At 42.3% G+C, this 26066-nt stretch overlaps 1 protein-coding gene across 5 annotated transcripts in view; it reads left to right on the top strand.

The window, feature by feature from the left end:
• Positions 1 to 26066, top strand: part of LOC140493806 (nipped-B-like protein) — a 523989-nt gene that overhangs the window by 66405 nt on the left and 431518 nt on the right. For all 5 annotated transcript variants that reach the window (XM_072592747.1, XM_072592718.1, XM_072592708.1 and 2 more), the window contains exon 2: positions 13191 to 13337. In XM_072592747.1, the coding sequence (XP_072448848.1) occupies positions 13274 to 13337 (64 nt within the window). In that variant the 5' untranslated portion in view covers positions 13191 to 13273. The remainder of the gene's footprint in view (positions 1 to 13190; positions 13338 to 26066) is intronic.

Below are 26066 nucleotides of genomic sequence, written 5' to 3'. Positions count from 1 at the left end.
TGTCATTCTTACTGTCTCGAAAAATAATCAATTCAGTTCTTTTGGTCATTATGTACACTTCAGTAATATGTCCTTAGTGTAAATTGTTTACTACCTGAACTCCGTGTAACGATTGAATGTTTATGAACTGTAATATGTTAAATAATACATTAAGGGGGTCGCCTTAATGGCCGAGTAGTATTATCACTAGCTTATTAATCTAGAAACTCAGCTAATGTTCTGAGGACCTCGGCTCAAAACTGCCATGGCAGATGGTGGAATTTGAATTTGGTAAAAAAAACCTCTGGAACGAAAGGTCTAGTGATGACCATGAAATCATTGTTGGATCATTGGAAAAGCCAACTTGATTCACTAATATCCTTTAGGGAAGGAAACTACCATCCTCACCTGGTCTGGACTACATGTGACTCCAGACCAAAAGTGATGTGGTTGACTCTTAACTGCCAGTTGGGGATGGACAATGAGTACTGGCCTAGCCAGAGACATCTACATCCCATTAGTGAATTTTTAAAAATAAGGGGCAACTTTTTCATGCAGAGAGATGGTGTGTTTATGTAATGAGCTGCCAGAGGAAGTGGTAGAAGCTGTTACAAATACAACATTTCAAAGGCATCTGGATGAGTATATGAATAGGAAGGGTCAGAACGGTATTGGCCAAGTGCTGGCAAATGGGACTAGATTAATTTAGGGCAGCTGATCAGCATGGATGAGTTGGATTGAAGGATTTGTTTCCACACTTTTACAGCTATCTGATTTTCGAAAAAAAAGTTCTGGGAAAAACTCAGCAGGTCTTTTAATTCTGCCAGCATGTGTGGAGGGAGAGAGTTAACAATGAGTTCAATAACGGTAATCCTTTGAGACTTCGAACTATTGCCTCTCCACAGATGGTGCAAAACCTTCTGGAAAATGTAAAAATAGGTAAGTCCCCTGGGCCAGATGTGATTTATTCTGGGATTCTCTGGGAACCCAGGGAGGAGAGTGCTGAGCCTTTGACTTTGGTCTTTATGTTGTCACTGTCTGCAGGAATAGTGCCAGAAGACTGGAGGATAGCAAATGTTGTCCCCTTGTTCAAGAAGGGGAGTAGAGACAACCCTGGAAATTATAGACCTGTGTGCCTTACTTTGGTTGTGGGTAAAATGTTGGAAAGGGTTACAGGAGATAGGATTTGTAATCATCTAGCAAAGAATAATTTGATTAGTGATAGTCAACACTGTTTTGTGAAGGGTAGGTCGTGCCTCACAAACCTTATTGGGTTTTTTGAGAAGGTGACCAAACAAGTGGATGAGTGTAAAGCGGTTGATGTTGTGTATATAGATTTCAGTAAGGCATTTGATAAGTTTCCCTACGGTGGCCATTGCAGAAAATAGAGACATGGGATTGAGGGTGATTTAGTGGTTTGGATCAGAAATGTGCTAGCTGAAAGAAAGGTGGTTGATAGGGAAATATTCATCCTGGAGTTCAGTTACCGGTTGGTTACCACAGTGATCTGTTTTGGGTCCACTGTTGTTTGTCATTTACACAAATGAACTGGATGAGGGTATAGAAGGATGGGTTAGTAAATTTGCGTATGACACTAAGGTCTGTAGAGTTGTGGATAGTGACAAAAGATGTTACATGTTGCAGAGGGACAAAGATAGCTGCAGAGCTTACCTGAGAGGTAGCAAATGGAGTTTAATGCAGAAAAGTGTGAGGTGATTCACTTTGGAAGGAGTAACAGGAATGCAGAGTACTGGGCTAATGGTAAGATTCTTGGGAGTGTAGATGAGCAGAGAGATCTGTCCATGTACGTAGATCCCTAAAAGTTGCCACCCAGGTTGATAGGGTTGTTAAGAAGGCATATTGTGTGTTAGCTTTTATTGGTGGAGGGCTTGAGTTTTGGAACCCTGAGACGACATTATTGGCATAGTCGGCAGGATTCAAATGAATAGTTATGATTGGACCGTGTTGGTGGCCGCATGGAACATCGGTGTCTCAAGGCGGATGGGTCCACGGGGTAGGAATTTAAACTTTGGTCCCCTTTTGATATGCCTGTGTGCCAGAGGCAGTCTCCTTGCTCGTTAGCTCTCTATTCTACGAATTCCTCGAACAGTAATTAGTTCAGTCGAGAGAGACAGTTTCACAAGCGTGCTGGCAGGTAGAGGTTCGAGTCCTCTGTGCAGTACTGGGGTTTGAGTGCCCTAGGTGGGTTTGATTGAGGTTCAAGTCCTCTGCTGTGCTGGGGTTCGAGCTCTGTGTTTAATTGACATTAGAGTCCTCTGTGTTTAGTTGGAGTTAGAGTTATCTAGGTTGGATTTCAGTTCTCTGTATAAGTGGGGCCCAGGTCCCTGTGAGGAGTAAAGTGAGAATGGGTCAAAGTCCCTGAGTGGCAAAATTTGAGTCTCTGCAAGTCTTTGTTCGGGGGGGAAGAGAGTGGCTTGGACTGGGGCGCCATGTGGTCCGCTGTGAGGGCTTTCTCGTTAGAAGTGTAATTTCAGTGAGGATGGATAAGAGAAATGCTGAAATTAAGGTTGTACTAATACTTAGGCTGAGAAAGGAAAGTTTCAATGTAAATTGTGCCATGCTGAGTGTTTGATGTTTAACTGTTTTGGTTTGTTAAAATACTGGCTCAGAAAATCCCTTAACTGTTTTGCCTTTTTTGAAACAGGATTTCAGTTCAGTGTGTTTGTGGACTATGTAATAGGGCAGATTGTGTTTTTACATAGAAATGGTGCAACATTATGTCCTTTCTAAGATTATCAAACTTGTAACCTTAAAACAAATTGAGTGCCTTGAGCCCCTGATTTGTTTGAAATTCTACAGTGTTTGTTTTAAAAAGAAAGTTGGGTCAGTGGTCATGCTTTAGCCAGTTCAGTGTGTTGTATTAAAATATATTTGATGTGGTTTTAATGCAGAGTGTTCACAAAAAGAAGAGTGCGTTTTGAGTTTGATATTTTAACTCTAGGCTGAGCTGGATCAGTTCTGTTAATTATTGTTCAGACTTCATTGGCTCCCTTCATATTGCAAATTCTTATGGTAAAATCAATGACTGCAGATGCTGAAAACCAAATACTGGATTAGTGGTGCTGGAAGAGCACAGCAGTTCAGGCAGCATCCAACGAGCAGCGAAATCAACGTTTCGGGCAAAAGCCCTTCATCCGGGCTTTTGCCCGAAACGTTGATTTCGCTGCTCGTTGGATGCTGCCTGAACTGCTGTGCTCTTCCAGCACCACTAATCCAGTATTTGCAAATTCTTATGTTGATCTCTACCAAAAGTTGCCACTAATTTCGGCTGTTTTGTTTGTAAAGTTTCATTTGGAGAACATATTTTAAAATATTCAGCATTTGTTTCCCACAAATATTTGAGATTGAAATCTGAACTGAAACTCAGTTGCTCTAGCACAGGAAACACTTTGTTTTCTTGCTGTTCCAGATTTCTGAAATACTTTTCCTGACAGCTTTCACATTAGCAAAGTCTCAGTTTGTGAAAGGAAAATAATTTTTGAATAACCTAAATGAGGTACCTGAGGGTTTGATTTTAGGACCATTGATTGTGATTTATAATTGACGGGATTGTTTTGGTAGTACAATTAGAAGTTTATGGATTGTATAAAATTTGATAATGTTATGAATAGTGAACAGAGTAACAGACTTCAAGAACTCAATGTTGAAATAGGTAGACACAATTTAGTGTAGTTAAATGTGCGACTGTCTTCAGACTGATATCCACCTTGGCAAGGAAGGAATCAGGGAGGAAATGCAGAGATGCTTTCAGCAGCTAACTTCATCTCTAGAGTTTCTCCATTCACAGGTAAAGCAGGCTTTCAGACCCCTGCCCTCCCCTCTGCAACCTGATCCAACGGATTCAATCAGTTCCCCAGTCATGAGCATGAAAAGTGAAGAAGCTAACAACAGTGAAGAGGAGGTCTATACACTGTTTGTCAGTGGTCTATGGACATTAAACCACGTGAGCTTTACCTTCTCTTCTATTTAAGGAATATGAGGGTTCACTGATCAAGCTAACATCACAACAGCCAGTTGACTTTGCGTCTGCTTCCACTCTGCTGTTTGAATGTAACAAAGAATGCCTCATTCACCTAGCCTGCAGCTGCACCTCCGATGGTATCCTCCATTTGAAGCATCTCTGGAAGGGTGGAAGTCTTGTCAGTTTTATGAAGCATTTAAATGCCATTATCCAAGAATTCGGTTTTGTCCGTGGAGTGATGAACAAGAGCAGACTGAATTTTGTTTTCAGGTTGGATTTTACTGAAGGAGATTTTGGAGAATTGGCTCGCTTCTACTCTACTTTGAGTGGATGGAGTGGTCATTTAAGGGCTGTGGATTTAATAATTTTATTGGTGAATATTTCTTCTACATGGGAGGGTTCTTCAAATTCTATTTACAACTGACTAGTAATTTTTGTTATCATTGTATGCTGTGACTTGCTTAATACTGGTTGTCAGAGTCTTAGAAAAGCTGGTAGTACCATCTCTGGTTATGGTGAAATGATAAAAAGAGGGAATGAGAATGTGTAGTGGTTATAAGCAAGTCAGGAAAGAGTTGATTTTTTTTAAACCAGAGATTCAGCTGAGCATGACTCAGATCAGGTAAGAATGTACAGTTAACAATGGGGTGCTACAGGCAAAGGTAATGGGTTATGTAGAGCCATTTAACAATATTGGAAGTATTCAGTATGTAAGGTCAGTTTAACAAGGTGAAAAGTATTCTTTATGTGAAGCCACTTTAAGGTTAAGCCCATTCATTATATAACTGCAGATGGGCTTAGTCCTTGCTATTGAGACTCACTGATAGTAATGCTCACCCAAACAATATGTTGCCTTATCTGGATGCTCCTCCCTGTAAAATAACTATATAATTAATTAAGAAACTGCTGTTCCAGAGAGAAGACTGAGAACTCATGTCCCTTTGCACATGGGTGATCGTTCTCTCTCCATCCAGGGCCCAGTACAAAGGCGAAGGCAGTAAAAATTGTACTATGTCTCTGAGCGTTTTGCTTTGACTGAGGGGGCACTGGGGAAACGGATGACAATAGGAAGGATGTGGATGCTGTGGAAAGGGTTCAGAGGAGGTTTAAGAGTATGTTGCCTGGTATGGAGGAATGGCCTTACGAGAAAAGACTAAGAAATGTGAAGCATTTTTTTTAGGTTGAAAGGTAACTTAATTGAGACATAAAATAATCAGAGGGTTAGATGGGTTGGACAGTGAGAACCTTTTACCACTGATAGCGATAGCTAGCACGAAGGGGCATAGCTTTAAATTGAGGGGTGATGGATATAGGTCAGATGTCGGAGGTAGTTTCTTTCCTCCGTAGTAGGGGCATGGAACGCACGTGTAGCACACTCACCAAATTTAAGGGCATTTAAAATGTCATTGGATTGGCATTTGCACGAGAATGGAATAGTGTAGGTTGGATGGACTTACAGATTGATTCCACAGGTTGGCGCAACATTGAAGACCAAGGGCCTATACTGCGCTGTTATGGTCTATGTACCTCTTGAGCTTGTTCCAACACTTTTGTTTTGATTATCATTTAATGCTCCCTTAGAGATTTATGTTTAAATTTTTAAAAAATCTATACAGGACTTTGAGTTTGCATTTAATATTTTAGTTGTATTGATGATTAAAAATTTAGCAAAATTCTGTTTGGCATTCATATTATGAATGTGATACTTTTAGGAAAATATGTTATATTCTAGCTATTTAACCCATTTGGGAAAGTCAGTGCTGCCATTGAAGTGTACTGGTTAATCATGGCGCATGCTTTCACTTTTGGATGCTGAGTATTCTAGTTTTAGCATTTCCTTTTTATTTCAAATAGAGTCAGAGATGTACAGCACGGAAACAAACCCTTCAGTCCAACTTCTCTATGCAGACCAGGTATCCGAAACTAATCTTGTCCAATTTACCAGCACTTGGCCCATATCCCCCTCAACTGTTCCTATTCACATACTCATCCAGATGCCTTTTAAATGCTGTAGTTGTACTGACCTCCAGCACTTCCTCTGGCAGCTCTTTCCATACATGCACCACCCTCTGTGGAAAAGTTGCCCCTTAGGCCCTTAAATCTTTCCCCTCTCATCCTAACCTGTGCCCTTTAGTTCTGGACTCCCCCACCCAAAGGAAAAGACTTTGTCTACTTATCCTATCCATTCCCTTCATGACCTTTTTAACCTCTATAAGGTCACCCCCTTAGCCTCTGACGCTCCACAGAAAACAGCCCCATTCTATTTAACCTCTCCCTATAGCTCAAATCCTCCAACCCTGGCAGCTTCCTTCTAAATCTTGTTTGAACCCTTTTCAGGTTTCACAGCATCCTTTCAATAGGAAGGAGACCATAATTGCATACAGTATTACAAAAGTGGCCTAACCAACATCCAGTACAACCACAGTATAGTCTCCTGACTCCTGTACTCAACGCTGTCTCCAGTAAAGGAACACCCTCTTCACTGTCCTATTTACCTGCTGCTCCACTTGCAACAAACTATGAACACATTCCAGTGTCTTACCATTAAGGGTATAAGTCCTCCTCTGATTTGCCTTTTCTAAATACGGCACCTCACATCTAGCTAAATTAAACTCCTTGGCTCATTTGCCCATCTGATCAAGGTCTAGTACTCAAAGATAACTACCTTCACTGTCTACTGCAACTCCAATTTTGGTGTAATTTGCAAACTTACTAACTATACCTTCTACATTCACATCCAAATCATTTCTATAACAGTGGACCCATAACCAATCTTTTTTGCACACCATTGGTCACAGACCTCCAGTCTGAAAAACAACCTTCAAGCCAGTTCTGTATCCAAATGGCCAGTACTCCCTGTTCCTTGATCTAACCTTGCAGCAGTGTCCCATGAGAAACGTTGTTGCATGCCTTAGTAAAGTCCATATAGATCCCATCCACTGCTCTGCCTTCCATCAATCCTCTTCATTACAACTTCAAAAAATGAATCCAGTTCATGCGACATGACACACACACACACACACACACACACACACACACACACACACACACACACACACACACACACACACACACACACACACACACACACACAGCCAGGTTGACTATCCCTAATTATTCCTTGCCTTTCCAAATGCATGTAAATCCTGTCCCTCTGGATTCCCTCCAATAACTTGCCTACCACTGATGTCTGATTAGCTGGTTTATTGTTCCCTGGCTTTTCATTACCACCTTTCTTGAATAGTGGTATCATGTTAGCCAACCTCCAAGTCTTCCGGCACTTCACCTGTGACTATTGATGATATAAATATCTTAGCAAAGGGCCCAGAAATCACTTCTCTATCTTTTCAGAGTTCTCTGGTGCATCTGATCAGGTCCTGGGTATTTTTCCACTTTTATGTGTTTCAAGACATCCAACACCACCACCTCTGTAATATGGACATTTTTCAACATGTCACCATCTGTTTCTCCACACTCCATATCTTCCATGACCTTCTCCACAGTAAACACTGATGCAAAATACTCATTTAGTAGGTTCCACAGATAGGCTGCCTTCCTGCTCTTTGAGGAGCCCTATTCTCGTGATGAAGGGCTTTGCCCGAAATGTCTTTTTTTTTCCCCTGCTCCTCTGATGCTGCCTAACTGCTTTGCTTTTCCAGCATCACACTCTGGGCCCTATTCTCTCCCAAGTTACCCTTTCATCCTTAATGTATTTGTCAAATCCCTTTGAATTCTCCATAATCCTATTTGCCAAAGCTATCTTATGTCCCCTCTTTGACCTCCTGATTTCCCCCTCAAGTATACTCCTACTGCCTTTATACTCTAAGGATGCACTTGATCTATCCTGTCTATACCTGACACATGCTTCCTTCTTTTTCTTAACCAAACACCATTTTTCTAGTCATTCAGCATTACCTACCTTACCTTTCGCCCTAACAAGAGTATACTGTCTAATTTCTGAAGACTTCCCTTTTTCCAGCTGTCTGTTTACCTGCGAGCATCTGTTTTTTGAAAGTTCTTGCCAAATATCGTCAAAATTTGCGTTCCTCCACTTTAGAACTTCCACTTTTAGATCCAGACTTTGTTTCTATCACTATATTAAAACTGTAGAATTTCGGTCTCCAAAGTACCTAACCGTGACCCAAGTTCATCTGCCTTCCCTGTTAGGCCTCGTGCGTATCATTCCCACCTTCTCTGCTTTGTTCCTTCCTGCCATGACTGTTTAATTTGCTCTTTTTCCCAACTTGTCAGTCTCCGATTGATCTCTTTCCTCACTATTTCCTTGGGTCCCTGCCCCAACCGCCTCCTTACTAGTTTAAATCCTCCTGAGTAGCTCTAGCAAATCTCCCTGCCAGTATATTAATCCTCTCCCGATTTGGGTGCAAATCCATCCTCCTTGTGCAGATCACTTCTGCCACAGAAGAGATCCAAAAATGTGAACCAAATATGTTAAGTTCTTTTTCTTGAGATTCTTACGCACTTTTTGCAATTGCAAAACGCCAACATCTGTGAACTACAACCAAAGTTTATTAAGCAAATACAGTGCAAGCTAGAGAGAAACTCTTAACACTCTCTTCTCCCTGAACAAAGGAAACAGTTTTTCCTTTACACAAAGTGGGTAAAAACAATGACTGCAGATGCTGAAACCAGAGTCTAGATTAGAGTGGTGCTGGAAAAGCACAGCAGTTCAGGCAGCATTCGAGGAGCAGTAAAGTTGACGTTTCGGGCAAAAGCCCTGAATACATGATGAAGGGCTTCTGCCCTTTATACAAAGTCTTTACATCGCAGTCAGTAATGCCCACAAGACAACCCCGAGCCACTTCCTCAGAGTCAATGACACTCAAGACTCAATGCAGTGACCACATCATTTCCAGAAACAATATAATGTAACTCATCCTTTTAATGGTCAAATGTGTCGTGAATCATTTTTTAATTACAGGGAGTAGTCAAAATTCCAACTGTAATGTTCTTATTGATTTCTGAATAGGGGATGAAAATGTAAATAGTAGGAGCTGACCATGTAAATTGGCTTTTGAATAACTAGAAATAGCCGTGCAAATGCCTCTGAATGCCAAGAGATGGGAATGTAAAATCCTTACATTCTACCTGTAGAACAGAGGCATTCCACCCGAGCCTTAGGACCTCCAATTTTCTGCAGGTCAGCAGAGCAACTTAACTCTAATATCTGCTTTAATGCAAGGAGTGTCCGAAATAAGAGTGACGAACTTAGAGCGTGGATCAGTACTTGGGGCTACGATGTTGTGGCCATAACTGAGATGTGGGTTTCACAGGAGCAGGAATGGTTGCTTGATGTTCCAGGGTTTAGAATGTTTAAAAAGAGGAGGGGGTGTAGCATGGCTAATCAGAGTGCATGGCAGCTACAGAAATGAGGATTGTTGAAGGTTTGTCTATTAAGTCAGAATGGATGAAAGTTAGGGACAGCAAGGGAACAGCCACAGCATTGGGGGTTTTATACAGACCACCTAATAATAGTAGAGAGATTGAAGATCTCATAGGCAGGCAGATTCTGGAAAAATGCAGAAGTAGCAGGGTGGTTGTTATGGGTGATTTCAACTTTCCCAATACCGATTGGAACCTCCGAAGTGCAGATGGTTTGGTTGGGGATGTCTTTATCAGGTGTGTTCAGGTGGGGTTCCTTACTCAGTATGTAGACAGACAGAGAAGGGGAGAGGCCATTTTGGATTTGGTGCTCGGCAACAAGCCAGGGCAGGTGTCAGATCTCGCGGTTGGAGCACACGTTTTGGTGACAGTGACCATAACTGCCTCACGTTTAGCATAGCCTTGGAGAGGGAAAGGAGCAGTTACCGAGGGAAGATGTTTAATTGGGGAAAAGGAAATTATGACGCTATCAGACAGGAGTTGGGAAGTATAGACTGGGAGCAATTGTTCCACAGAAAGGGCACAACAGACATGTGGAGACTGTAAGGAACAGTTGTTGCGAGTGATACACTAATTTATTCCTCTGAGACAGGTAAGAAGGGGTAAGATTAAGGAGCCTTGGATGATGAGAACAGAGAAATTTCTCATCAAAAGGAAGAAGGCAGCTTACGGAAGGTGGAGGAAGCAAGGATCTAGCACAGCTTTAGAGGATTACAGGCTTGCTAGAAAGGAGCTCAGAAATGGACTGAGGAGAGGGCACACAAAAGGCTTGGCAAGAAGAATTAAGGAGGCCCCAAAGGTGTTTTACTCATACATGAGGAATAAGAACGATCAGGGAGAAGGTACGGCCGATCAGGGATAGCTGAAGGAACTTGTGTGTGAAGTCTGAGCAGATAGGGGAAGTTCTAAATGACTTTTTGTTTTTTTGCTTTGGTTTTCACCAAGGAAAGGGAACTTGTAAGTGAAAGAAGGCAGAGAGTGGTTGTAGATGGAAAGTATTCTGCCTGGAGGTCAGTGTTGAGTGGGGTCCCCAGGGCTCTGTTTTGGGCCTCTGCTCTTTGTAGTTTTTATAAATGACTTGAATGAGGAAGTTGAAGGGTGGGTTAGTAAATTTGCCGATGACAAGCAGGTTGGAAGTGTTGTTGATAGTATAGAGGGCTACTGAAGGCTGCAGCGCCACATAGACAGGATGCAGAGCTGGGCTGAGAAATGGCAGATGGAGTTCAACCTGGATAAATACGAAGTGATGCATATTGGAAGGTCGAGCTCGAATGTTGAATATAGGATTAAAGACAGGATTCTTGGCAGTGTGGAGGAACAGAGGGATCTGGGTGTGCAAGTACATAGATCCCTCAAAGTTGCCACCCAGGTGGATATGGTTGTTAAGAAAGCATATGGTGTTTTGGCTTTCATTAACAGGGGGATCGAGTTTAAGAGCTGCGAGGTTTTGCTGCAGCTCTACAAGTCCCTGGTGAGACCACACTTGGAATATTGTGTCCAGTTCTGGTCGCCCTACTGAAGGAAAGATGCAGTGGCTTTGGAGAGGGTGTAAAGAAAGTTTACCAGAATGCTGCCTGGACTGGAGGGCTTGCCTTATGAAGAGAGGTTGACTAAACTTGGACTTTTCCCTCTGGAGAGGAGGAGGAAGAGGGAAGACCTGATTGAGGTGTACAAAATGAGTGGAATAGATCGAGTCAATAGCCAGAGACTTTTCCCCAGGGTAGGATTGACTGGTACGAGAAGTCATAGTTTGAAGTTATTAGGAGGAGGTATAAAGGAGACACCAGAGGTAGGTTCTTTATGCAGAGAGTTGTGAATGTATGGAATGCGTTGCCAGCTGTGGTGGTGGAAGCAGAGTCACTGGGGACATGTAATCCACTGCTAGACACGCACATGGATAGCAGTGAGTTGAGGGGTGCGTAGGTTAAATTACTTTATTTTACATTAGGATTTAACCTCGGCACAACATGGGCCAAATGGCCTGTTCTGTGCTGTACTTTTCTATGTTCGATCTCATTCTCTCCTTTTATCATTCCATGATAGGTCCTGAGATGGTGCTACCAGCTTATTGATAAGACTCTGACACCCAGTATTTAAGCAAGTTATTGATAAATAACATACAATGATTATAAACAACAAATTACTTGTCCATGCAGTAGATAGGATCCTCCCACAATGAAAGAAAAAGTTCACCAGTAAAGTTCTCAAGTCCATAGTCCTTAGTGAGCACTCCACCCCCTTGAAGTTAAGTGGAAATGAGCCAGTTAATCTCCAGTAAAGTTCAGTCTGAAATCCAGTCTGTCTTTGCACACCATTCCACAGAGATCTGAATAATTGGATAAGGGCAGTTTAGATTAGATTACTTAGTGTGGAAACAGGCCCTTCGGCCCGTTTAATACTTAACAAAATGACGAGACCTCCATCCTTGCAGCGATGCTTCAGATGGAGGATAGCAGTGCATCTGAGCGTGAAGTGCTTCAGCTACAGGATCGATGAATGCAGCTGCCTTTGCTGCTTTTGCTCCTGCTCTGCTGTCAAATGTAACAAAATCAACTGGCTGTTTTGGTGTTAATTTGATCAGTGAACGTTCAGCTCCCTTAAATGATTGAAAGCGAAGGTAAAGCTCATTTACTTTAATATCCATAAGAAGGCCACTGACAAAAAGCGTATGGACCTCCTCTTTACCGATGTTTGTGTCTTCACTTTTTTTACTCATGACTGAAGTTGACTGAAATGCATTGGGTCAAGTTATGGAGCTGTGGGCGGTGGTCTGAAGGCATGCTTTACCTGTGAATGGAGAGATTATAGAGACTGTTAGCTGTTGAAAGCTCTGTCTATGTTAAATCCCACTGCTGCCACCAAATGTTGAGTTCTTTTTCTTGAAATTCTTATGCACTTAATGCAATTGCAAAACACCGACTTCTGTGAACAAAACCAAATTTTATTAAGCAAATACAGTACGAACTGTGGAGAAACTCTTAACACTCTTCGCCACACTTGTGAAGCATTTGGAAAAGTTTCCCTGAACAAAGGGAACAAATCTTTCCTTTATACAAAATTCTTACATCAGTCAGTAATACCCACAAGACAACCCCCAGCCACTCCCTCACAGTCACATGCCACTCAAGACAATGTAGTGACCACATCATTTCCAGAAACAATGTCATGCAAATCATCCTTTAATGTTCAAATGTATTGAGTCTTTTTTTTAAACTACAGGGAGTAGTTGAAATTCCAACTATAATATTCTTATTGATTTCTGAATAGGGGGTGAAAATGTAAATAGTAAGAGATGACCATGTAAATTGGCTTTTGAATAACTAGGAAATGGCTGTGCTAATGGCTCTGAATGCCAAGAGATGGGAATGTAAAATCTTTTGCATTCTACCTGTAGAACAGAGGCATCCCACCCTAGCCTCGGAACATCCCATTTCCTGCAGGTCAGCAGAGCAAATTAACTCTTTTTAATATCTCACCTAGCTTTCTATATTCTCCCTTCAGAATCTCGAACCTTTCCCTTCCTATGTATACTTGGCTAGTTTTTCTTAGTTTAGGAAGACTCAAATTCAGCAGCAGAAGTCTTGGAATGATGAGAATTTCGCCAATTTAAAATGCTCACTAGGGTGGGAGTTGAATTACAAACTTTAGATTTGTTTCACTCAACAGAAATTTTTTGAATATTTGAAACAAGGAAAGATGTAGGTTTGCAATTAGTTTTAGATAGCTTTAGCTAAAGTTGCCAAATATTGGCACTCTACATTAGGTACTTCCAACCGAGCTAGAATTTGTGAAATAACTGGTACTGATGGACTGACTTTTTTTGTTGCAGCATCTGGGAGATGTGAAGTGAGACTGGCTGGGAACTAGACTGAACAGTCTGTGTGTAGACACGATCATTTCTACAACTTCAGGATGAATGGGGATATGCCTCATGTTCCCATCACCACACTTGCTGGGATTGCTAGCCTCACTGATTGTAAGTACTGAATTTTATTGCTTATCCATATATTACAGGATTATGAAAGTCTTCAAGGTTTGTGAGAAAGTCTTGTCATGTTGTGTTTCTATAGTTTGCATTCTTACCGGCCCATAGGACTGCTCTCAGAAGACTATTGGTGGTTTAACCTGAGGATTACCATGCCTTGGGCAAGGTGAAAGTTTCATGAAAGTCCATGGTAGCTTCAGACTGGAGGGAATTGAACCTATCCTGCTGGTATCATGCTGGATTGCAAGCCAGTTATCCAGCCAGTGGTATTAACTGTCCTCCCCCAGAAATGGTCATTTGATAGAGTGGAACTTGAATTTTGCTGAAAACAAATCTGTTTTGACAAAGATTTTTGTCTTGCATTCATGAGAGGACTTTTCTCAAGAATGCAAATCTCAGGCAGGAAGACCATGTGCACAAATGATCCATTTTTCAACTTCAAAATTAAAATGGCTGTTACCCTATCAGGGCAGTTCTCCTGACTGATCAGGCAACTTGCCTGATTTGACATTTAAACAAAGCATGACTGTTAAAAATAAATCAGCATTAATGGACTTTTTATTTAAGTTCAGAGAAAGTTCACTGGGGTGATTCCTGGTATGGAGGCATTGTCTTATGAATAATGGTTAGTTTGGAACTCTTCTCAGTGGAATTTAGATGAATGAAAGGTGATCTCATTGAAACATTTTAGGATTCTTGACAGGGTAAATAGAGGATTTTCTTTCTTATGGGTGGGCCCAGTAACAGAGGGCATAGTCTTAAATTGGCATGCCTCAACTCTAAGACTGAGATGAGGAGGAATTTCTTCTCTACTTGAGTGTTTGGAACTCCTTGCCAAAGAGAGCTGTGGGGGCAGAGTCCTTGTGTATCATTAAGATTGAAATAGATACCTGATCAGTAGGGGAAAAACCAGGAAAGCTGTCTGAAGGACTGATCGATCAGCCATGATCTTATTGAATGGCGGAGCAGGCTTTAGGGGCCAAAAGTCTTCTCCTGATATTATTTTCTGTGGTATTATTGGTGCATTCTCAACACCAATCAACAGCATCTGTACTGATCAGAGTCCACTTGTGAACCAATCCGCACACCTATCTTGTGCATATGAATATTAGTTTGCCCATTTTATTCTTGCAACATGTTCTGATGACTGCGAGGAGAAAAGCTTCAATAGGTTTCTTTTGTCAGCAATATTCAAGTTTATATAGGCCATATTTGACCCATGACTCGTACTGAGATTGTGGAGCAGTACCACCTAGAGGTCTTTATCATGTGGGTTGGCACAATGACTCAATGACTTGCACTGCTGCTTCACATCACCAGGGTCTCTGGTTCAATTCCACCCCTGGGCGACTGTCTGTGTGAAGTTCGTACATTCCTGCAGTGTGTGCGTGGATTTCCTTTGGACCTTCCTTCCACAGACCAGTCATATGCAGGTTAAGTGCTTTGGCCATGCTAAATTGCTCATAGTGTACAGGGAGAATTTATAGACCCCCTACAGTGTGGAAACAAGTATTCAGTCTGTCAAGTCTGCACTCGTCCTCCAAAGGCCTTCCTTCTCAGACCCAGTCCCCTACCCTATCCCTGGAACCCAGCATTTGTCATAGCTAATTCACTTAACCTACATATTGCTGGACACTGAACAATTTAATGTGGCCAGTCCACCTAATTGGCACAGTTATTTATTCAGAATCATGGAAGATGTATCACCCCATCAGTTCTGTAATTGGTGTATAGATAAAAGTGCTTTGCGTCAGAATGTTGGGGTGGAGTGTGATGGCTGAGGGCTCACTTAAGATTTACAATTACCCATCCTTAAGTATTTTGGAGGTGTAGATAAAGATTGGTGAGGTGATTCAAAGTAGTGGGTAAATGTTACTAAATTTAACACGTGTGAAACTTTAAACACACCATTGAGATGGGTTTTTTGTAGATTTAATTTATACAGATCAAGACCCATGTCCCTTTGGGGTGATTTGCTAAAGGAGAGTTGGGCAGGTTGTGGAGAGTGCATGAAGAATTTGCAGAAGACAGTCCTACATGAAGAAATAGTAAAATATGAAATGCTTTAAGTGCAAGAAGAAATTCAAGAAATTCAAAGTTAGAAAGCTGAAAATAATAAAGTAATCAAGCAGCATCTCTGAAGAGAGAATAAACATTTTACGTCTGACCTTTCCCCAACACAATGAAAGTGAAATTATAGAGTCATAGAGACTCAATGGGTGACACTGTGGCTCAGTGGTCAGCACTGCTGCCTCTCAGCGCCAGGGACTGGGTTCGATTCCAGCCTTGTGCAACTGTTTGTGTGGAGTTTGCACGTTCTCCCCATGTCTGCATGGTTTTCCTCTCACAATCCAAAGATGTACAGATTAGCTGAAGTGGCCGTGCTAAATTGCCCCATAGCGTTCAGGGAAGTATGGGTTAGGTGTATTAGTCATGGGTAAATATAGGTTCCAGGAATGGGTCTGAGTGGGTTACTCACCCTTGACAATTTCTCCTTCGAATCCTCCCACTTCCTCCAGACCAAGGGAGTAGCCATGGGCACCCGTATGGGCCCCAGCTATGCGGGTTGGTAGGTAGGACAGTCCATCTTCCGTAGTTACACCGGCACCACTCCCCACCTCTTCCCTCCACTACATTGATGACTGCATCGGCGCCACCTCGTGCTCCTGCGAGGAGCAACATATTCCACCTGACTGTAAATTCACCATGACCATCTCCATTAATGACGACCGACTTGACACTGACATTTTTTTACAAACCCACCGACTCCCACACTACCTGGATTACACCTCTTCCCACCCTACCTCCTACAAAAATGCCATCCCATATTCCAATTCCTCTGCCTCTGCCGTATTGGCTACCAGGAGGACCAGTTCCACCACAGAACGCCAGATGGCCTCCTTCTTTAGAGATAGCAATTTCCCTTCTCACGTGGTTGAAGATGCCCTCCAACGCATGTCATCCACATCCTGCACCTCTGCTCTCAAACCCCACCCCTCCAACCGTAAGAAAGACAGAACCCCCCCCCCCCCCCCCCCAAAATCCGGTCCTCACTTTCCACCCTACCAACCTTCATTAACTGCATCATCCTCTGGCATTTCTACCACCTCCAAACTGAACTGAACTGACAATCAGAGATATATTTCCCTCCTCGCCCCTTTCCGCAAAGACCGTTCCCTCGTGACTGCCTGGTCAGGTCCACCCCCCCCAAACAAACCACCCTCCCATCCTGGCATCCTCCACTGCCACCGCAGGAATTGAAAAACTTGTGCTGACATCACCTCCCTCACCACCATCCAAGGCCCCAAAGGAGCCTTCCACATCCATCAAAGTTTTACCTCCACATCCTCCAATGTCACTTATTGTATCCGTTGCTTCCAATGTGGTGGTCTCTATATTGGGGAGACTGGACGCCTCCTTGAGAGCGCAGGGAACCCATCTGGGACACCTGCACCAATCAACCCCACCGCCCCGTGGCCCAACGTTTCAACTCACCCTCCCACGTGCAGGTCCTGGGCTGCCTCCGCCGCCGCTCCCTCACTACCCAACGCCTGGAGGAAGAACGCCTCCTCTTCCGCCTTGGAAGACTTCAACCCCAGGGCATCAATGTGGACTTCACCAGTTTCCTCATTTTCCTCTTCCCCCACCTTACCCCAGTTCCAACCTTCCAGCTCAGCACTGTCCCCATGACCTGTCCTACCTGCCAATCACCCTTCCCACCTATCCACTCCACCCTCCCATCTGACCTATCATCTCCATCCCCACCCCCTATTCATCTATTGTACTCTTTGCTACCTTCTCCCCAGCCCCACCCCCCTATTTGTCTTTCCACCTCAGAGGCTTCCTGCCTCTATTCCTGATGAAGGGCTTTTGCACAAAACATCGATTTTCCTGCTCTGATGCTGCCTGACCTGCTGTGCTTTTCCAGCACCACTCTGATCTAAACTGTGGTTTCCAGCATCTGCAGTCCTCACTTTTGACTACTCTTCGGAGGGTCGGTGTGGGCTTTTTGGGCTGAAGGGACTAATTCCACACTAAAGGGAATCTATTCTATTAGATGTACAGCATGGACACAAAGGACAAAGAAAATTTACAGCTCAGGAGCAGACCCTTTGGCCCTCTAAGCCTGAGCAGATCCAAATCAACTGTCTAAACCTGTCGCCCAATTCCTAAGCATCTAGCTTCTTGCTATCCACCCTGACTATACCTCATGATTTTGAAGACCTCAGTCAGGTCCCACCATCAATCTGTCTTTCTAATTGACAATAATCCTAATTTATTGAACCTCTTCATAACTAGTGGCCTCCATACTAGGCAACATCCTGGTGAGCCTCCTTTGCACCATCTCCAAAGTATCCACATCCCTTTTGGTAATGTGGCGACCAGAACTGTACGCGGTATTCCAAATGCGGCTGAACCAAAGTCTTGTGTAACTGTGTTGCATGACCTGCCAACTGTTGTACTCTATATCTCATCCAATGAAGGAAAGCATGCCGTTCAGGACTGAGATGAGGAAGAATTTCTTCATTTAGTGTTGTGAACCTGTGAAATTCTCTCCCACAGAAAGCTATTGGGCCAGTTTGTTTGATATATTCAAGAGGGAGCTGGGCATGGCTCATGCAACTAAAGGGATCGATGGTTATGGAGATAAAGCAGGGGTGGGATACTGAAATTGCATGATCAGCTATGATAATGTTGAATGGCCTTGCTTCCATGTTTCTATGTTACTTGTTAAAGAATCAGAATGTTAGTATGCAGTAGTACAGCAAGAAATCAGGAAATTTAATCGATGTAATGTTTTATTTATTGTGCAAGGAATTGAATGCATGAGTAAAGTGGTTATGTTCCAGTTATACTGGGCATTGATGAGGTACTAAAGTATTGCGTGCAGTACTTGTCAATGTACTTACAGTATAATGTTATCATGTTAAAGGCAGAGTTGAGAGTGTGGTGTTGGAAAAAAACCAGCAGGCCAGGCAGCATTTGAGGAGCAAGAGAATCGGCGTTTTGGGCATAAGCCCATCATCAGGAATGCTTATCCCTGAAACGTCGATTCTCCTGCTCCTCTGATGCTACCTGACCTGCTGTGCTTTTCCAGCACCACACTCTCGACTCTGATCTCTCGCATTTGCAGTCCTCACTTTCTCCTCATGTTAAAGGCAATCTGATACCTGGAATAAGCAGATTATTTTATCTGGACAGATAAGGCATGTATCCTCTGTAGTTTGAAAGAGTCAGAGTTGACTAAATTGAAACATAAAATCATGGGGGGACTTGATTGGGTAAACGTTGAAAGGATGGTACCTTGTGGGAGAATTTAGAACAATTGTTCAAAGTTTTTTTTTAAAAAAAAAGTCTTATCCATTGAAAGCAGAAGAGAGCTTTCTCTTTGAGGCATGGTTGTCTTTGGAATTCCCTGCCTCAAAAGGCAGGGAATGCAGAATCTTTACAAATTTTTAAGGAAGAAGTGGTAAACTCTTGATTAACAAGGGAATGAAGTATCATTGGGGTATGCAGGAATGTAGAATTTAGCTTAAAATCAATCGGCCACGACCTTGTTGAGTAATGGAACAGGTTAGAAAGGCCGAGTACCCAACTCATGTTCCATGTTCATATACTAGATTCTTTTGTGGCATGTGGTTACTGCTGACTGGCCAGCATTTATTGCCTGTCTCGGAGTGCCTTTTGAGGAGGTGTTGAGAACTGCCGCCTTAGACCACTGCGGTCCAGACCACTGCTGAAAGTAGATCCATGATGCCCTTAGGGAGGGGATTCCAGAATTTTCACTCTGCCACAGTGAGCAGATCGCCGCCAATGCCTCCATAATTTCCTAAACAATCTTCAACAGAGCCTTGGAGTGTCGTCTATCTGGTCCGGGTGTTTTATCCACTTCAGATCTTTTGGCTTCCTCTGCATCTTTTCCTTAGTGATGGCCACTACACACTGTCTTATCCTTTGACTCTTGAAGTTTTGCTCGTGTCGTCTGCCATGAAAACTGATGTAAAGAGCAAACAAACAATTTCTTTGTTCCCTGTTAGTACTTTTCCATCTTTGTTTTCCAGAGGTCAAATGTCCACTTTTGCCTTTCTTTGACCTTTTTATGTCTTTTTAAAACAAATTCTTGCAATTTTCCTTTATTATTAGCTAGCTTACCCTCCTATTTTATCATCTTCCCTTATTGCTTTTTCAGTTGTTTCTGCTGGATTCTAAAGACTTCCTAATCCTCTGGCTTGTCCTTGAGAAAGGGTGGTGAGCTGTCTTGATGAACTGCTGCAGACCTGGGGTGAAAGTAAATCCATAATGCCATTAGGGAGGGAACGCTAGGATTTTGACTTACAACTGATCGGTTTCCAAATCGGGATGAAGTGTGAATTGCAGATGGTGAGAATCTCACCTATGCATGTCATACCAGGAAACTGCAGATATGAGAAACTTCAACTTCAGAGGATAGATTCGAGGAGTTGGGGCTGTTTTCCTTGGAGAGGAGGTGGTTGGGAGGATGTTTGATGGACGTTTTCAAAGTTGTGGGAGGGCTGGAGAGTGTAGATGGGGACCATAAAAAGCGTTCTATCTGGATGCACACAATTTGGTATGGCAGCTGCTCTGTCCAGGACTGTAAGAAACTACAGAGTTGTGAACATACCCAGTCTATCATGGAAGCCAACCTTGCATCCATTGACTCCATTTGTACTTCCTGCTGCCTTGGAAAGGTAGCCAACAGAATCAAAAACCCCTTTCACTTCAGTTATCATCTCTTCCAACTTCTTCCGTCAAGCAGAAGATGCAAAAGCTTAAACGCACTGACCAGCAGATTCAAGAATGGCCTCTTCCCTGCTGTTATTAGACTTCTAAATGGACCTTGACTTTCAAATTTAATGTTGATCCTGCTCTTTCTCTGCAGCCATAATATTGTATTCCTTGCTCTGTTCTATTGCTTTCTGCACTTTGCATGGTATGATCTACCTGTACTGCATGCAACATAAAACTTTACACTGTACCTAGATACATGTGACAATAGTAAATCAAAATCAAGCTGCTTCCGCTTGTAAAATAAATCCGTATGAGAGGGCATAGCTTTGAAATGGTGTGTCCATGAAGCAAGGATGATGAGAAAAATATATTTTGCACATAATGAGTTGTAAAGATATGGAATGCACTGCTTAGAAATATGATGGCAGCTTCAATTGAGGCATTCAATAGGGTGTTGGATGATCATTTGAAGAGTAATGGGGTGTACTTATGTGGAGAAAGGTAGTAGAATACATTAGATAATAGAGCTGATGCAGGCATGGAGTGAATGGCCTGTTTTTGCATTGTAATTTTGATTCTAAATTACAGGCCATTAAGTTTTACATTGTGGTAGAGTCAGAGCTGTTGAAACAGGCCCTCTGACCCAACTGTCTGTGCTGACCGGTTTCCTAAATTTAACTGGTTTATGCATATCCCTTTAAACATTTCCTGTTCATATACCTGTCCAAATCTTTAAGATTGTTATTGTAACCGCCTCTACCACTTCCTCCCTCTTGTATAAGAAAGTTGTCCTTCAGGTCCCTTCTTAAATCGCTCCCTTCTCATATTAAACCTGTTCCATCTAGTTTTGGACTCTATTCTGGGGAAAAGGTCTTGGCTATTCAACTTATCCATGCTCCGTTGTGATTTATAAACCTCTATAAAGTCACCCTTCAGACTCTTACGTTCCAAGGTGAAAAATGTCCTAGCCTCCTCATAACTCAAATCTTCCAGTTTTAGTAGCATCTCTGTAAATCTTTGAGTCTTGCATGTCAGATTGGTTGAGAAGCTAAGAACCCATGGGATGCAGGGCAATTTGGCAAGCTGAGTTCATAATTGGCTTAGTGTCAGGAAGCAGAATGTGATGGTTGAAGGTTTTTTGTGATTGGAAGCTCCATTCAGAGGCATATCACAGTGTTCAGTTCTGGGATCTTGCTGTTTGCTGTGTACATTAATGTCTAAGACATGATTGTAGGGGGTTTGGTCAGCATTTTCAATGGCATGGAAATTGATGCGCCAAATAGCAAAGATGAAAACCTGAGACTACAGGACATTTCAGATGGGTTGAATGGTGTCAAATGAATTTAATCCTGAAAAGTGAGACATGCATTTTGGGATGAAAGGGAAACCATGATAAACCATTTTATCCAAGGAAGTGCAGAGGATGAAAGAGACCTTGGTATGGATGTGCACTGATCCTAGATGACAAGTCAAGGAGGTAAGGTGGTTAAGCGGGCATATGGGATTCTTTCCTTCATAGTCAAGACATTGATTATCCGAGCAAGGTGGCTCTGATGAGGCTGGAAATAAACATTTGTAGGGACACAGCTGGACTACACAGGAGGGATGTGGTTGCAAAGGAGATCCCCAGAATGTTGTCTGTGCTGCAGCGATTCAGCTTTGAAGAGAGACTAGATAAGCTGGGATTGTTTTTTCTTTGAGCAGAGAAGGCTGAGGAGGAATGTGATTGAGATGTACAAAGTTCTGAGGAGCATAGCTGAGATTGATGGAGGGAAACTTTTCACCTTAGAGGGATCAATGAACACAGTTTTAGGATGCGAACCTTTTGGGGGGTGGGGGGCAGGTTTGAGGAAATTTTCACCCAGAGGATTGTGGGCATCTGGAACTTGCTGCCCAAAGGGGTAGCAGAGGGGGAAACCCTTGAGATATTTAAGTAGTATTTAAATGAGCACTTGAAACACCAAAGCATACAAGATTACTAGTCAAATGCTGGAAAATGGATTAGCATGGATGCTTGAGAGGAGCAAAGATGTGGCTGAAAGGCTTCTTTCCATGCTGTAAAAACTGACAAGGTAGTGTCCCATAGTCAACTTCACTGTCAAACAGTCTGGGCGGAGTGTCAATAAGTGACCCAGGGAGAGGAAGCAGCTGATTAGGTGAGTAAGTTTGGGTAAGTAGTTGGACCATTCTGTATCACCTGTCCTTCATGGAGAAATTTGCAAAGTAAAACACTTTGACTTGCTGTCAAATCGGGAAGTAGTCAACATGAAGTGCCTAATTGGGTTGTTCTCTGAGCAGACTGTCAGTGATTTGGCAAAATGCATTATCGGCAGAACTTGCCAACAAGCACCAAGACATCACTTAGTTGGTGCAAAGGACACTACCTGTGCGATCCTCCTTGTATAATCCGACTCTCTCTGCCACTGCATTCCCTCTCCTCCTGGAATGTGTCTTTACAAAGAAAGTTTGGAGAGAGATGCAGTAGTTTTTGTCAAGGTTCATCCCAAGTAGTTCAGTAACACAGGACTCTATGCTGTAGAGTCTGTTCCCTGCCACTCTTGCTGAGACAAACATCAACCATCAACTTGGTGAAAGGCGCTCTTTGATCTTCCTGAAACTTGCAACGCAAAGACTTAACCTCAACCGAATGTCACATCCTGGCACATTGTAAGGTTTGGGGCTATGTGCTGAGGGACACATTAAAGTTGAGACAGCTGCTGCCAAGGCACAGTGGGGGGTAAAACTATCTTTTAGTCAAAGTATGGTGATTTGTTCAGTTATTGGATCCTCCTAGTGCCGCAATATTGTATGTAAATAGTACCATATGTAAATCAAAATATCCTTGGGTGTGTAAGGAAAGTCAAGCCTCTTTTTCTTTGTTCTCCATATGCAAAAACTGTGCAGAACTGAACTGTTTTAGTGACCAAGAATGTATTATAAAGGTCATTTATGAATAAAGTTTTTTGAAATAAAAAAATTGAGCTCTCCTAAAGAGACGCTATAGGAGATTTCCTTCAAGCCTGCTCTGCCATGATCATATTTGATGATCCAACTCTGTATTCTGTTCCTGCTTTCTCCCCATATCTCTTGTTTCATTTTTTTAAAGAAATATCTTTCTTGAAAACATTAAAGGCTTTGACTATTTGTGCAGAGAATTCCTCAAGCTTGCCATTTTCTAAAGAAATTCTTCCTCATCTCTACTCTAAAAGACTGCCTCCTTATCCTTAGATTCTTATCAGGTACAGGATCCCTGGGCATCAAGCAATTCTTCCTGCGTCTACCCTGTCTAACTCAGAATTTTATAGGTTTCTATGTGGACTCCACAAATTCTCAAATTTAAATGGCAATTTTGAGCAGCTACATCTGCTCTCTGTTTATCCTATTTGTCTGAAGTAGCACTAATGTGTCAACATGAAGTCAGGACTTGATCTCCAGAAATGATGCGAGTGGTCATTGTTACCAGGCATGAACTTGTTGCTGTGACAGATTGATGTGAGCAAGTGTACGATTTTCCCTTGTGTTGCTTCTATCACTACTGTACTACTTCAGGACTTGGCCAGCTGAAGTCAGTAGGGATTGCTATTTGTAAATATTTGTTACATATCAAAATTAATTTATTCTATATTACTAGTTCAGTAACATCACTATCACGCCACTATCACGCCACTTCTCTATGTACAGACTCCAAGAGTAATTCATGAGAATGATGAGCAAATGTTGAGCTGGAGATGGATGAATGAATGGGGTGAAGGAAGAAGATAGCGCTGCTGCAAATCAACGGGGGAAAAGGACAATCAGACTGGTCAGGAGGACCTAAAGCAAGTAGTAGCAAAGTTGGGACTGAGTTTGATACTTGCATATGTGTAAAACTTTCTTTCAGATCTTAAGAATTAGGAGGAGTAGTCGTCTGTTTTGGCTCCTAGAGCCTGCTCCATAATTTATTTGGATCATGGCTGATTCCAGATTTCACGTGACCCCCTTCCTGCTGCTTTCCCTGCAACTCTTTTTCATTTTCTACTCGATCAACAATCTTATCGATCTCACCTCTTTTTTTTCTCTCTCTCCGCTCCCCCCTCCCCCCACAACCTGAAACAAAGATTCCAAAGGCATAAGTCATCAAGAAATACCTCCTCATCTCAATCTTAAATTTGGTATCTCTTTATTGAAGCTATGCCCTCTGGCCCAAGACACTCCTATGAGACAAAACATCTTCTCAACACTGACCTTTTCAAGACCCTTAAGAATCCTATGTTTCAATGAGATCTTGTCTGTTCCAATGAGTAGAGTCCCAAACTGTTTAACCTTTGCTCAGAATGCAGTTCCTCCATAATGGGGATCATCCTAGTGAACCTTCTGAACTGTCTCCAATGATATCTGTCCTTAAATAAAATTAAACTTTAAATAAAGGGACCAAAACTGCTTGCAATACTCCAGATGTAGTTTTACCATGAACTTGCACAGTTGCAGTAAGACTTCCTACTTGTACTCCAACAGCTTTGGAATAAGTGCCAACATTCCATTAACCTCTCCAATTACCTGCTATCTTTGTTTCATGTAGTCATCCCTCAGTATCCACAGTATTCCCTCAATATTCCGTTCTTGACAATGCCTGCAAATGATGTAGTTTTCAAGTGCAGAAATCATTTAATAATTTTGAGGTTTCTCATGAATATGATTTTTTTGTTGTGGATACAGATTTTTGTGATTTGTTTTTTGGTGTGGATAGTCGAATTTGCAATTTGGTTTCTAATGTAGAAGATTTACTGAACAAGTACCCCCAAAGTCCCTTTTGTTTTGTACCTTTCTGTAGGTTTTCTCCATTTAAATAGTATTCTGTAGAGTTATAGTGAGAGATTCATAGAGATGTATAGCACAGAAGCAGATCCTTCAGTCCAATTTGTCCATGCCGACCAGAAATCTATTCCCATTTGCCAATACTTGGCCCATATCCCTCAACGCTTCTGATTCATATATCCATCTAGATACCTGTTTGAAATGTTGTAATTGTACCAGCCTCTTTGTTTTTCTCTGATAGCCCTTTTCATACATGCACCACACTCTGCATGAAAAAAATTGCCCCTCAGGTCCTTTGATACCTTTCCCCTGTCGCCTCTAGTTTTGGACTGTCCATTGCAGGAAAGAAACCTTGTCTATTTACCCTATCCATGCCTCTCATGATTTTATAGACCTCTATACGGGTCACCCCTCAGCCTTTGACACTCCAGGGAAAATAGCCCCAGCCTATTACACTCAAATTGTCTAACCCTGACAACGTTCTTGTATATCTTTTCTGAGCCCTTTAAAGTTCCACAACAATCTCCCCATAGATGAGAGACCAGAATTGCACGCAATACTCCAAAAGTGGCCTAACGAATGTCCTGTACAGCTGTAACATGACCCAACTTCTGTACTCAATGCACTGACCATCCACTTTTAAGGAACTACTAACCTGCACTCCAAGGACTCTTTGTTCAGCAACACTCCCCATGATCTTACCGTTAAGTGTATAAGTCCTGCCCTGATTTGCCATTCTAAAATGTAGCACCTTGCATTTTTCTTAATTAAACTCAATCTATCACTACTTGGCCCACTGGCCCACATGGTCAAGATCCCTTTGTACTCTGAGATGACGTTTGCTGTCCACGACATCAATTTTTGTGTCATCTGCAAACTTACTAACCAAACCTCTTGTGCTCACATCCAAATCATTTGTATAAGTGACAAAAAGGATTCTTCAGGGTAGGGAGAGCAGTCAGAAGCTGTTGTTTTACATTGGTACCACTGTCATAGCTAGGAAAAAGCATGTTGACCTGAAAAGTAAATATAGGGAGTTACGTTGGAAGCTAGAAGGCAGGTCGTGGAGAGTAGTAATCTCAAGATTGCTACCAGTGCCACGGACTAGTAAAGTTAGGAACAGAGATCAAGTGCAGATGAACAGCAGTTGCCGGGCTGTTGTAGGAGGGAAAGTTT

This window comes from Chiloscyllium punctatum, chromosome 2 (genome assembly GCF_047496795.1).
Source record: "Chiloscyllium punctatum isolate Juve2018m chromosome 2, sChiPun1.3, whole genome shotgun sequence".
Classification (NCBI taxonomy): domain Eukaryota; kingdom Metazoa; phylum Chordata; class Chondrichthyes; order Orectolobiformes; family Hemiscylliidae; genus Chiloscyllium; species Chiloscyllium punctatum.
This window is presented reverse-complemented; position numbering and strand designations above follow the sequence as displayed.